Source organism: Glycine soja, chromosome 9 (genome assembly GCF_004193775.1).
Source record: "Glycine soja cultivar W05 chromosome 9, ASM419377v2, whole genome shotgun sequence".
In the NCBI taxonomy this organism is placed as follows: Eukaryota; Viridiplantae; Streptophyta; class Magnoliopsida; order Fabales; family Fabaceae; genus Glycine; species Glycine soja.
In genome coordinates, this window is record NC_041010.1 from 40,096,261 (window position 1) to 40,110,521 (window position 14,261).

A 14,261-nucleotide genomic window follows, 5' to 3' on the forward strand; every position below is an offset into this window, starting at 1 on the left:
CAAGAAATAATAGTGAGAGTGAAGGAAATTTTATCCCTAAACTGTATCTACATGATCATGCATAAGACTGTATACTGTATCGTCCAAAAAATTCGAACCAATTAAGTTCAACCCCTCTATTCTTAAGTGAACTTTTGCTTTTTATTTATTTATTTGTCCAAGGCTTTATAATTCTTATATCAAAAACAAACTCTTCAACCATAACCTCGCTCCTTCTAAGCCAGAATTCATGGAAAGGTATAACTGGGGAAGCATTGAAGCAACCGTTGAATTTAGCAATAGTCTAATTCAACAAGTTTACATGTTACAGTTGCTCTAAGTTTTTGCACAAAGCATCGGTCAAACTTAAGCTATGGAACTAACTATTGACAAGAAAAGCCACTACAAAAATATAAAACAATCATTAATGACAAAGAAGGATTAACTACCACCTTGTTTCGCAGTGAAATTCCCAAGCCTCTCTCACTATCATTATCTTACCCATGATTATTTTACAATTTTAAATCATTTCCCTTATACGATTCACATGCTGCCTCATGGAAAGACGGTGCTCCAAATTAATCAATTTAATTATGTTATTAACAATCAATTTCATACATACAAAATTATGTAACATATCCATACACGTACATAAAAACAATGAAAGGCTACAAAAATATCAAATCGAGAGCATTGAGTGGACAAGCTAGATAACAAGATGTCTCATTCCAACACTCATCATGGGTCACAAAAATACAAGGAGCAGCAGAAGCTGGCTTTTTATTGTTTTTTCTTTGTGCGAGTGGGACCGTGTGTATGAGAATCCATGTTCACCATCATCATTCAAATCCAGTTAAGAGTTTTGAACATTGTGATACATTCTTTTTCACTATCATCTTTTATTTCATTTTGAAATTAACTATTCTTATTTGTCTCTTTGATTATGTATACTTGCCGGCTTGCCCCTTGTCCTTGTCCCCATAATATAATTTCTGAGTCAAGCAAATTCATGCAAATGTATTTCATGCAGCGTCTCTGCACAAGCTCCATATGACAAGACACAATAGTCCTCAACACATTGCATGGCAAATGTTGCCACCTATCCTCCTTCTAAATTTAAATTTCAAATTTTTTAGATAGTGCCTTGATAGAGATTTTGAATGCGTATTTCTATAGATGTGAAAGAAACTTTGGACATCAAAAGAGAATTACTTTGTTTATTTTGCAATTATTTAATGAAAGGGGTTGGTAGCTAATTAGCTATATTGTGACCCATCTATATGCTACGTACCCACTTGTGTTCTTTTGTCTTGATTATCACACTGAGATACGTATTTGCTAAAATTTAATTAACCACAAATTTTAAAATTAAAGATGCTTTCCTCTTTCATGCTTTCACTCCATTTGCTTAACCGCCAGAATTAGCAGAACATGAAAATTTTGAATTAGATGATGATGGTGGGTTTGATAAGGAAAAGTTAACAGTGTAAAGCAGAAGAAAAAAAAAAAGAGGTTGTGTTTAGTAGCCAAAAGGCTACACTCATTTTAGTATTGAACACCATAATTGAGAAATGGGCCAAGCTTACACGTCAATCTTTGTTTTCCTTGTTTGTCTAAATCCATTTCAGTTGCAATTACACCCACTTTTTTCCCTATCTCTGTAATTTTTGCTTTTATAAAACAATGTGTGTATGTCCGTTCATGAGTCGGGAAGTGCAAAAACTTTCTTATTCTATTATCTTGGGATAAGATAATTGATACTACTGTTTATTAGTGGTAAATTTGTGATCTTATTTACATAATCGAGATGTTTTTATTTTTATTTATTTATGCATATGTTTGTAAAGAATATATCCAATTGTTCACAGTGTGACTAACTGCTTCAGAGAATTGAAGCCACTAACAAGCCCTCCTTTCAACTAGTTCAATTTTTTTATATAATTCAAATCTTGATTGAATAAATTAGTTGTTTTTTTCCAAGTATTTTGATGCTTTGCACGAGTCATAAGGTTAACATAATAGTATAAGAAAAAAATAGAGAGAGAAAAATATCGTAAGTTTGAATATTTTTCAGTTAAAAAAATTAATAATTAATAACTAAATTTATTGATAAATTTTATTTTTTGATGTTTTGCGAGAAGAAGAAAAAGTACTTTGATGCTTGAATAAATATTAATTAATTTGGTACACGCGCTTATTGAATTGCAACTACCATAATTATGTGCTCAGTGTGTCGGTTTAAGTGTCATGCTTAGGAGGAGTAGCGGAGCATTGAACACTTAAGTTGTACCCTTTTTTAAAATAACAAACACTGACTTCAATTCAAATTTACAACCAAACAAGGAAAAATAAACTGGTGAGGATTCAGTTACATTTATTATAGGGACCAAGTGCAGAGTTGTGAAATGCAACAAGAGTCCTGTGACTGAATTTAAAAAAAAAAAAAAAAAAAAGAGCCATTTGAATAGCTTGTTTGAGCCTTGAGGGGTACCAACTGACAGGTGTAAAATACAGATGAAGTTTAATTGAAGGGTAAAAACTTGGAATTGATTGTAGATAGTTTCTTATTTAGGGAAGCAAATATTGGTAGTAATTAGAGTTTTGTATGAAAATGTAAGTCCTCTCACCCTAGCTCAAACATTACCTGGAAAATCTTTTTTAACAAAAAAGAAAAAATCTTTCTCTTATTTATTTTCTATGATTTCTTATGACATTGAATACTTTGGGTTAGACTTAGTTTTATTAGTAAACACATACTAATAAGGTGTTTATATGGAATTTTCAAATTTATAAGCTGTGTTGTGATACACGTCTAGTGAAGACTAACACGCATCACACTAAAGCTAATACATAAAGCTATACAACATATTTTGTTTGAACTTAACACGAAAAATATTAAATACATGCGTTTATTAATTCAAGCTAGATATGTAGTGCGGTTCCTGAATGCATAATTGTTTAGCTAAATTGTTTATCATAATTTTCTAAATTCTACATAAATTTAAATACTTTACATGAAAAACCATTCAATGTTAAGATTGTTAAAATGGGTGATTAATTTAATTTTATGAATCCTATATTACTTTAAAAATATTTTATTTATCATATTAATTTATTAAACAACAGTTACGTCATGTCATATATTTCAATGAAAAAAATATTAAACAATATTATATAAAATTAAATAACTCACGTAAACATACACGTTTGAGTTGATGTAATGAAAATGTAATATATACTCATGTCGAGAATTAATGTTTTGATTAAATATTTATTTTGTGATATATTTTGTAAAAATTGAACAGTATTATACTAGGTGATATATATTATCCTTTGATAATAAGGGACTTTGGCCGGCAAATTTCTCGTGGTATGTTGTTAGTTATTTATGGAGTTTTGGTTGGTTGATTTAGCTACTTGTCACTATTTATTATTTAATATATATGCTCTCAAAATGACTGAAATGAATCAATTTTATAGGTATGAATAAATATAGTTCAAAGCTACTTACTGTACATGACAACATGCAATCAGGAATTTTTCATCATTAAAGATGTAGGTGGGGTTATATGTCTTTCAACTAATGCATTACTTAGTAGTAACAGTTCGCCTTTAATGAATATTATTACAAGTGGTACAAAGGTTCATATGAGGTGTGTGAACAATGAATGGATTGGTTTCCTTTCTGTTCGGTGAACCAAATGCCCTCATCAAGGTTTGTCAAACACAAATTTTTCAGTCCTCTAGTATGTGTTTTTCTTCTTAATTTATTTTTTCAATAAAAAATTAAAAATTTTACAAAATAAAAGATTTGTTTTGGGTACATAAAATATCCTGTACGAAATATAATTCTATTTGGGCCCCAAATAAGATTATTATACTTTCCAAAAATAAAACTTTTTTTTAAGTATTTAATACGATTATATATTTATTTATTAACAAAAATTAACAACTAATAATTAATTTGTTGATAATAAAAAATAAATATCAATTGATCTACGTTTGATGACACGGATCAAGAATTAATGTAAGAAAGGAAATATTACGAAAGTTTAAAAAGCATTCATCAGATTTACCAAAGGAAAAAATCGTTTCCATAGAATGCTAGGGATTCAGACCATAAGTCAACAATTTTAATAAAAATAATTCCTTCATGTTAGCATTTAATCTTGAAATTTTGGTTTGAAGATGGAGTTATATGCCGACAAATTTAGACTTTAGTTGTCGCGTAGGGACAAGTGGATCTTTAGTAATTAAGGAAGGATTCATCCTAGGCAAGCATTTGACTAACAACAGAAAGTTCTAACAATTATAATACTTTTACTGTAAAATTAACATAAAAATTAGTTAAAATTTAAAAAATTAATTGATAGTTGAAAATTAAAAAATTAGTTTATTAAATTAAAAGTATTCACTAAAATTAGTTGTAAAATAAATAAATATATCAAAGATAAAAATAGAAGAAAATATAAAAAGTTATAAGTTAACGTTTTAAAAAATATTACTTCAAGAATCATTTCAAAAAATACTACTTTAAATAACATTTTAAAAAATTATAAATTACTGAGAAACTATTAAAAAAACTTATTTACTAAACAACTAAATGAACTTTTTAACTGATAGAAAAAATAAAAACTAATTAAAATATCTTGTTAAACATAACTATAATAAAATCAATAAAAAATATTATAATCCATAAGGATTTTATTAGTGATACTGATTAGGGTTTCAATCAAGGTCTCCAATTGCTTTGCTAGAAGCTTGTTCTAAGCAAGTAATGCATCTTGGGAAGTGAGCTCAAGTAGACTTTTCTTTGCAGGAATGTAAGCTTTATCCAAGAGAATTGTATGGTCATTGGTTGTCATGTTTTCAATTAGCTCCATAGCTTCATTAGGTGTTTTTAACTTTATCTTACCTCCAACGGAAGCGTCTAGAAGTTGCTTCGAGTGAGGTCGTAAGCCATCAATAAAAATATTTAGTTGTATTGGCTCACTAAATCCATGCATTGGAGTCTGACAGAGTAAACCGTGGAAGCAATCTAGAGCTTCGCTGAGTGATTCGTCTAGGGACTGATGAAATGAAAAGATATCTACCTTTCCTTGTGCTGTCTTTGATTCTGGAAAGTATTTCTTCAAGAATTTATCCACAACCTCTTCCCAAGTTCTCAAGTTATTTCCTTTAAACGAGTGAAACCATCTCTTAGCTTCACTGGCAAGGGAAAAGGAGAATAGGTTTAAGAAAATAACACCTTTTGGAACATCGACAATCTTAATTGTATTACATATCTCTATGTAAGTGGCCAAATGGGCATAAGGATCTTCATTTAGCAATCCTTGGAATAGGTAGCCCTGTATCGCTGTATGAGAGAATAGGGATATGAGATGTTAGCCGCTTGTACCTCTAGCCGCACAATACTTGTAAAGTACTGTGGTGTTGAGGAATTGGAATAGTCCTCCAAGGTAACCTTTTGTGGCTCATCTCGTGTCATTGAATTATCTGTAGAAATAGAAAAAAGGAATAGATGTAGTTGGCTCGTCCAGATCAAATGGAAATGGCGAGGATGTTGTAGAGGATGGGATTCCTCTATCTCCTTGATTTGCCTGCTTTTCTAGTTGCTCTCTCCTCCTTCTTAAGGCATTGTTCTTCCGACAGGTTGCCTCGATTTCTAGGTTTAGTGGAACAAGGTTTACCTCAAAAGCCTTACCTCGCATACAAGAAAGCAAAAACAACTCGAGAATAGTTATCAAGTTAAAGAATCTAATATGTATTAACATATTGAATTCAAAGAATCAAAGAATAAAGAATAATTTCTTAAAATCATATATATTTAACTACCGAGTTCAAGAAATACAGTCTCCAACAACAACGCCAAAAACTTGTTGTCTCTTTGACAAGCGTACCCAGTTGCACAAGTAGTATAAAATAGTAAGACTGAGTATCATATTCCACAAAGATTGTGCTTGTACTTAAAGTTATATATGTGTGTGTGTGTGTGATTAAGCAATTAGAGATTTAAATCGAATATTGTTCATTGATTAACTACAAGTATAAATTAAAAAGAATTAACTACGAAACAAGGAACATGAAGGTTGAGAAAACAAACGCTCGAAGTTGTAAGATGGTGTTGTGATGATTTAAGGAACGTGTTGGGGGCTTTGCTTGCGAGAACTTCTCTTGATATAATCTTAATGGATTTTTCTATTCTTAACATTAATATGGTTATTATCCGCATCTACTAGTCTATTCTAACCAAGATCCGAGTGAAAGAACCTAAACCACTTAATATTGCTCTCAATCCCTTGGTGATTGATTACTAAATGATTTGCATTAAGAACATAAATGCATGAACATGTTAAAAAAAACCATTTTATCCCTAGATATAACTCACTTTAGATATTCTTTTCAAGTTCTTAGCATACAAACATTTCCCAATATTTATATCCTAAAACAGTACATAAAGATGGATGATCAAACCATAAGTATGTAAATAAGCATAGGGATGAATAATAATAACAACATCATATTAAGAGATAGTTTATAATCATTACATCACATAGAGTTTGGTTTGCAAAGCTTCTCATTGTCATGGGAGACTTACAAAAAATAAAGGTGGGATGAAAGGAAAGAAAATGGAAGAAAGATAGATTGAAATGGATTGGCCAAAATTTCAGAAAAGGATTTCCCTTACATTGGCTATTTGTTTTCCTCTACTTCTTGTTGGTTTCTTCGTGCATGAGGAAACAAAATGTTTCCTTTCTTTTTTATATGCTTCACCAACTAATTGGCCAATTAGAACTCACTTGTGCGCTTGGCGCGACCCTCGCGCTGAGCGCGCATGTTCAACTGGATCAAGTGACTACGTGTTAAGCGCAAGATGCGCACTTGCTCGTGACAGCTGTATATCAATGTGGCTCCTTGCTCTAAGAGGCTTGCTTGGGTTGAACGATTCTGACTCGCTGAGTGAGGAGGTCACGTTGAGCGTGACACTTCTATTCATCCATCCTCTTTCATGTTTTTGTTACAACTCAACTCTACACAAAATATAATAAAAATTACTTTAAAATTATTAACTTTAGTATCTTTTGAATAAAAACTCGGAAGAAGTTAAGTCCTATTGTTTTAACACAACATAAGCAATAAAAGATAAGAAAATAAGATAATTATTATGTGATTTCAATATACAAATAATATATAATAACACTTATTAGATAAAAGGGACTAAAAGTCAAAATAAAAAATTATATATATTGAATAAAACTAGTAGCTTGATCAAATACTATTATCACCTAACTCTGGATTGAAGACCATATTTTTGCAAGAAAATCAGCAACTTGTTTCCCACTCTAAAGACATTTCATAATTTTTAAGAATTCGTTGGCCGATTTGTGTTTTATTCAAATTTTAATTTTAAAAGAACTTAAAAGTTTAATAATATTCCAACTCACATTGATATGTTGTGACCAATAAAAAAAAAAGTCACATTAATATGTAACATTTAAGACTCTTTTATTTAAAGTTAAATAAAATAATTTTTAAATCATTAAATGAAATTGATGTATATTTAATTTTAACTAATGTAATTAAGAATTCGATTACTAAGTCCATGTATTTCAATACTTAATGGTTAGTTTTAGAGTTTAGTTTCCAACTAATGGATACTCAGATTTTTTTAAAAAATAACTATAAGTTTACATTAAAACATATATTTCATTAAGAATGACGATAATTAATTTTTCAATACCAAGATAAACACAACTTAGTAGAACTAGTATATAATGATTTATTAGGTTCAGATGGATTGCTCAATTCCTAGTTTTTTTATATTGTCGTTTGTATCAATTATTATCTGCATCTGCAGTATTTTAAGACACCTTTTTTATGTCAAGCTACGCGACAAAAGAATAATAATAAAACCTTCGATTCACATAAAATAAAGAAATAATAAGAAATTAGACTTAGAAGGCAAAGTTCCATACTTCCTTCCAGTAAAAAATTCACGGTATATATATCAAAACATTTTTTTTAATATATGAATACCGTATGCACTCTGCAAGTATGCATTTAGCATGCTTCAGATGTCATATTATTACTATAATCTCATTAAAACAATGTCTTATTATAAAACCAATCATTTACGTATGACAGCAGATAACGAATTTAACCTTAATCAATGCCCTCTAGCTGACCAATCTCAATCTTCATAACAGTAAAGTGCCGTGAAGACCCGGTTTCTAACTACATTATTTATTAACAGAAAGAGAATTATGCATCATAAAATGTTTTTATCACAGTAAATTTGCTTATTTTTGAAACAATTATCATAGGCAGTGTTTGTGGAGGAATAAGTTTTTTCTTACTTGAAAATTAGATTTCTGGAAAAGTGGAATGAGTTTTTTTTTGGGAATTATAATTCTTAAAAATATATTGGATTAGTAATATGTTTCCTAAAAATTAAAGATTAATGTAAAATACATAATTAAATTTTTTTTCTCCACTCAAAAAGTTGGATTTGTAGGATCATAATTTCATGACAATCTTTTTTTATTAATTATATATCAAAATATAAGAATCATATTTTTTCAATCTAAGGTTTAAGTTTTATGAGAAAGTAAAAAAAAAAATTATCTACAAAATATTCTCTAAAATAATTCAAATAATAATTTATAATTTAATACTATTATTTTTACATTAGTGGATAGAAGATAGACTCATTTATTAATTAATTCATTTTCAAAAGTGGCTCATAAAAACACCCTTTTGTGGTAATTTTATTTTAAAATAATAATGACATGATAACTTTAGAAGAAAAAGAAGTACCAAATTTTTTTGTTTTCATCAACGGGCTTGCGTGGAGCCATTTTCCCACTCTGTGACTGTCTGACCCGTGTGCTTTTGGAACAGGCTTTGCTTTGCTTCTTTGGCGCTCAGCAAACATTGTGTACTACCAAAGCCATTTGCTGCCATTTTTCACATCCATAATCTTTCAGTGATTTTCTTGTCTCAAAACAAAAACCCTTTGAACAATACTGAGTAACAACACACACTGTTTTTTTTTGGAAGCTCAATGTTGCTACTATCTATCTACCCTTCTCACAATTACAAAGTCAATGCTCCCACTTAACTGTTTTGTTTCTCCCATTTGGATCTGAGTCTCTTGCTTGCACCTCATTCCCTTGGATGAAGCTTCCCTAAACCTTCCTGGCTTCCTCACCATAAATGTAACTTTTTTTCTTAATGTTTTCATGAGTTTCTCATCTGGGTTTGGGATTGGTGCTGCTGATAGTGATGAACAGTTGAAACAAAATCAAGGGTGAGTGTCATAAGTGTAGTATTAAACCGTCAATTCTGACTTCTTTTTGGGTTCAACTGTTGCATTTTTTACTTTTTTTTTGTTGTTGTGACTTTTGAAGATGAAAACTGAGGATGGGGAATGTTTGGTTTCATCATCAACTCTAAGAACAAAAAATAAAAGTGTGTATTTTTTTTATTAATCCAGAGAAGAAAAAATGGACTCTGATTCACAAAAATATTTCAGCTTGTCAATGGATTCTTGAAAATTATGATTGTGTGATTAAAGTTGAAACTTTTGGCATCATTTCAAAGTTGGGCTCTTTCTGATTTCGGTGGAGACTAACTTACAGATCTCAAACTCTCTCTCTGTACTTGCTTCAGGAATCCAATTGGAAAAAACATGTGCAAATAGTTTAATTTTCAATATTCGAGTGTGCTAATGATCGAGACTTTTTGTTTGTTTCTATGTTGATCTACCTGCTTTGTTTTGCTAGAATTGTTGTTTTGATGAGGTCTAATTAATTAATTAATTGCACATGTTTCAGTGGGACAACAAACAAGCCTTATTTTTTGTCTGATGTAGACAAACTGTGAGATCCAAGAGGACAAGACCATGTAAGTATTCTGTGAGATTTTAATAACAATTGGCATTTGTTTTGGTTGTTAGAATATTACTAGCCTCCCAGCTTGTTGATGAAATTCCTGTGACAGAGTATCCCCCTCAAGACAGTCATGTATAGACCATTCATGACATGTGATGATCCAAAGGGGGTTGTTGAGTGTGGGGCAATAAGGAAATACAGGACCAGTTCTCAGAAAATGAAGGAAAAGACAAAAAATAGGAGGCCGGCCGAGACGTCCTTGGCAAACAAACAAGACAAAGAAGAGAAGGTTTCAAAAGGATCCACAGAAAGGTCTTTTGATCCATCATCGTTGCAGCTCATGGAGGTATCCAGAGGGGCTCAAAGGTTGAACAACATGATTCATTCATGGTCTAGGGGTCTTAGGTATGATGAAAGGTCTGAAGATATAGCAAAAGATTTGCTAAAAGGGGCTCTTGACCTGCAAGAGTCTCTACTAATGCTTCGCAAGGTGCAAGAGGCTTCACAACACATGGCTAGTTTGAAAAGAAGACAAAATGAGAAATCTGAAAGAGGCAGATTTGATGCAAAGGTGATTGATGGAACTGCACATTGTGATCATTTTGGTGAACAGAGTTATCCAATGAGGTTCCAAAGACGTTGGCCTTCAGCTGATGGTTCTTCAAGTAGTTGCAACGAGGAGCTTAAGAAAGTGATTAAAGAGAGCCTGGTTAGGCAAAATTTGTTCACAACCACTGAAGGGTTGGATTCAGCATCCACATTCCGCTCTACAAACTCAAGCCAGTCTTCTGTGGCTTGGAATGATAGGCTTTCTGATTCTTCTTTCTCACCAACAACTTCAAGGAGAGAAAGAGGATCCAATCTGGTTGCCAAGCTGATGGGTTTGGAAGAAGCCTCTTCAAGATCATTTCCAGCTGTTATACAGAAACAGTTGGAGAGTCCAATGATTCTGAATCAGAAGAGGCCTGTATTTGACATAGATATGCCTAAGGTAAGAAAAAATGTTGAGACGGTTAATCTAGAACATAAGATGACCTTGAAGGAAATTCTTGAGACTACTCATTTCAATGGAGTTTTAAAGAGTCCTGTCAGAGAGCCTAAGGTTCAGGTCCATCATTCCATTGATCCACATTACAAACATTTTGGCAATTTACCTCCCATTGTACTTATGAAACCTCGGTGTACTCCATATCGAGAATGTGCAAAAAGTTATGAGCATGTTGTTCCTCCAGAAGAGTTATCCCTTAGAAATCTAAAAGCAAAATTTCTCCCTTCCAAAGTATTCCAACACAGAGAAGGCTCAACCACCAACATGGGAAAGAAAATGGAAGAATATGTATCCAAAAGGCTTGCCAAAGAGGAAAGAGCTAACCTCCTCAGAGAGGGTGTGGAGCTGAAGGAAAAAGAAATCAAGCCTGTTGAAAATGAGAAGGCTCCAGGAGGTAAGTTAAAACCGCAAAGTCATGTCAGTCAGAAATCACAGGTAAATGAAACCGTTGATAAAAAAGCTAAGGTAAAGACCATTACAAGTAGAAAGCTATCAGAAAAGGAGGTTTCAAAACCCAAACAACAACAACAACAACAAAGCCTTATCCCACTAGGTGAGGTTCCAAAACCCAAAGTTGTGAAGAAATCTCAAGATAAAGGAGAAATTAGCTCAACAAGTACAAAGTTGAGGAAGCCACAAAGTGGGTCCAGAATTGACAAAAATGAGATTCCCAGCAGAAAGAGCACTGCTTCAAATTCAAACACCATCTCAAAACCAAAGAGTAAAAAAAACAGTAATACCAATTCCAAGGAGCAGAAAAAGAATCAGATGAAGAAGCAAAGGCCTGCTGTTGCGGAGCCTGAAGCAGCTAAACCAGTTGTAAGTTTACTTTTGCTCTCATTTTTTGTCTCTTGTGAATGTAACAGTATTGAACTATCTGTAAGAAAATTGAGTTTGTTTTAGTAATCCATGAATGAAGGCCTTAAATCTGAATTTTAATTCATTATTCTTCTGAACAGGATGAACAGTTAAGAGCAGAAGAAGCAAATAGTCTTGATGTTTCTTGTAAAGATGATTGCCCTGAGATTAGAATAATCACTACAACAACATATGATCTTTCGGTGGAGCATGAAGAAGTAGATGCATATGCAAATAAGATTAGAGGTAAGTTTCTCTCAAGTTAGCATCAGTAGTGCCACATATTAAATGATTAAATGATTACATGATGAAAGGTTATGCATGTAATATTTTTGGGAAAAAAAAGTATGGATATAACAGCTCATATATATAGAGAAAATAGTCTATAGTCTATACATTGATGGTAAGTCTATTGGCTTGTACGATAACTACCTTAAAAGTCGTACCTACCATGATTTCTATAGTGTAAATTTTTTTACACTGAGAGTGCATGAATATAAAACTCATCTAAATCATAAGTTTCTTCATGAGTCATGACATAGCAGGTATATTTTTACATAACTTATATATCTTCCTTTTTGATATATTGCAGAAATTTGTGAGCTAAGCCAGAGTTCTTCAAGTGATGATATTTTGATGCTTAAGTCTGAACATGAAAATGATGCTATCCCTGCTGAGGAAGCTCATAGCATCACCAATATCAGTTTCAGTGAAACTGATCGTGAGCCCGACAAAGACAGTTCTGAGCTGAAATATTTGCTTCTAACTAGTCAATCATTTATTGAACATGCAGAGGAGCTCCTCAATCTTGATGTTGACTGTCCCAAGATCCTACCAAGAAGTGAAACTAAGGAAATAGCCAATCTCAAACTTTATTTAGATTGTGCAAATGAACTCACTGAGCGAAAAAGCCTTCAGGGGACACAAGCAGTTCACCCTTTTTTGCTAACTTGTGCAGGTCATTCAAGATATCACATCTCTTTAGGGAGGTTGGTTGATGAAGTCTATAGTGCCATTGAGCATCTAACATCTTACAGTGAAAAACTAGCTTCAGATAATATCTATGCAATGATGGAGAGAGATATAAAGAGCAACAATGGACTGATAAATGGAATATGGAACTGGGGTTGGAGGCATGGATTTTCTGCAGATGAAGCTGAGCAAGTTGTCAATGAAGTAGAGAACCTAGTTTTAGGTGAATTGATTGAGGAGGTAATTGTAAATTTATGATTACATATTTTGAGACCATGTATACTGCCTTTAGATATCAGCATCTTCACCTTGTATATAAGGACTCATTCAATTGATACAAGAAAGAAGAGTTGAACCCCTTGGCTGCAGAAGTTGCATAATTTTGCTATGAATAGCTTTTGTCTTAGAATAGTATAATGATACTTATACCATTGGATTATCTATAATGCACATGCTAATTTCAAGCTATAGGAAAATGTGGAAAAGAGATGGAATTATAGGCATGCAACTTTAACCAATTACTATTTTCTAGGGCCATGATGCGTTTGGTCTTTGGTTCTAACCCGAACTGAAACTATTTTAAAAAATCACGATGCATGAAGATAAAAGATAGAGCTTTTGAATGCCTATATATTATTACCCATTAAAAAATATGGGTTGATTGGTATATTGAATTTTGATTTTTTTTTGTCAGTCAGATTAGATCCGAATCAATTAATTAGTATAAATAACTACTTTTTAAAACATTTAAATATAAACCATTTTTCTTTTAATTACTTTAATGGTTTTAGAGTAAATTATCTTAAGCCCATAACCTGGACCCTCTCACGCAAGAATTTGGTCTTAAATGTCTCATCATCCTAAAATTCTCAAAAATCGGACCTTGGACCCAATCTCATATTCAACGTGTAGCCTAAACCAATAAGCATGGCAATTGATTTATTTTTTCAACAAAAAGTCATTGATTTTAATTTTTATAAATTTTAGTCTCTAACTTTTGAGTGATTGCATGACAAGTCAATATACCAGTATTTACACAAAAAAATGTCCCTGTGAAAGAAATAACATAAGAGGTGTCAATATTAATTGTATACCATATTACATCACTATTTTTTGCTTCATAAGAATTAAACAAGATAAAAGGAGAGTTTACAACACTTACATCTCCTTCTCTTGTTCAGCTCTTGTTCAGCTAACTGAACTAATTTCCCTTGATATTAAATAGTGATATGAATTGTTTTTGAAAATTTTAATGATAATTAAAGTTGACTTTTCAGTAAAATTTTGTGGTAAATAAAAGTCTTGAAAAATAAAAATAATTTGAATCATATAAACAAAAACTTAAAATATATTTAATAAGAAATTTATTATTTGAAAAAACATGTCTAAAGAATATAAAAGAAAATGTTATTTCTTTGTGTCATAATTTATTGATTATTGTAAATCTAACATATAATTTATAAGTGTTTCACAAATAAGATTTGTTAGAGGAGCTAGTAGTTGTTGTATAT

General features: G+C 31.7%; 1 protein-coding gene across 1 annotated transcript; it reads left to right on the top strand.

The window, feature by feature from the left end:
* Nucleotides 1–8,808: 8,808 nt before the first annotated feature.
* On the top strand, nucleotides 8,809–13,130 carry LOC114368877. Its single transcript, XM_028326157.1, has 5 exons — nucleotides 8,809–9,289; nucleotides 9,816–9,885; nucleotides 9,982–11,739; nucleotides 11,880–12,024; nucleotides 12,371–13,130. The coding sequence occupies exons 3-5, from the start codon at nucleotides 10,003–10,005 to the stop codon at nucleotides 13,006–13,008; spliced, it is 2,520 nt and encodes an 839-aa protein (XP_028181958.1). The 5' UTR covers nucleotides 8,809–9,289; nucleotides 9,816–9,885; nucleotides 9,982–10,002; the 3' UTR covers nucleotides 13,009–13,130.
* The last annotated feature ends 1,131 nt before the right edge of the window (nucleotides 13,131–14,261 follow it).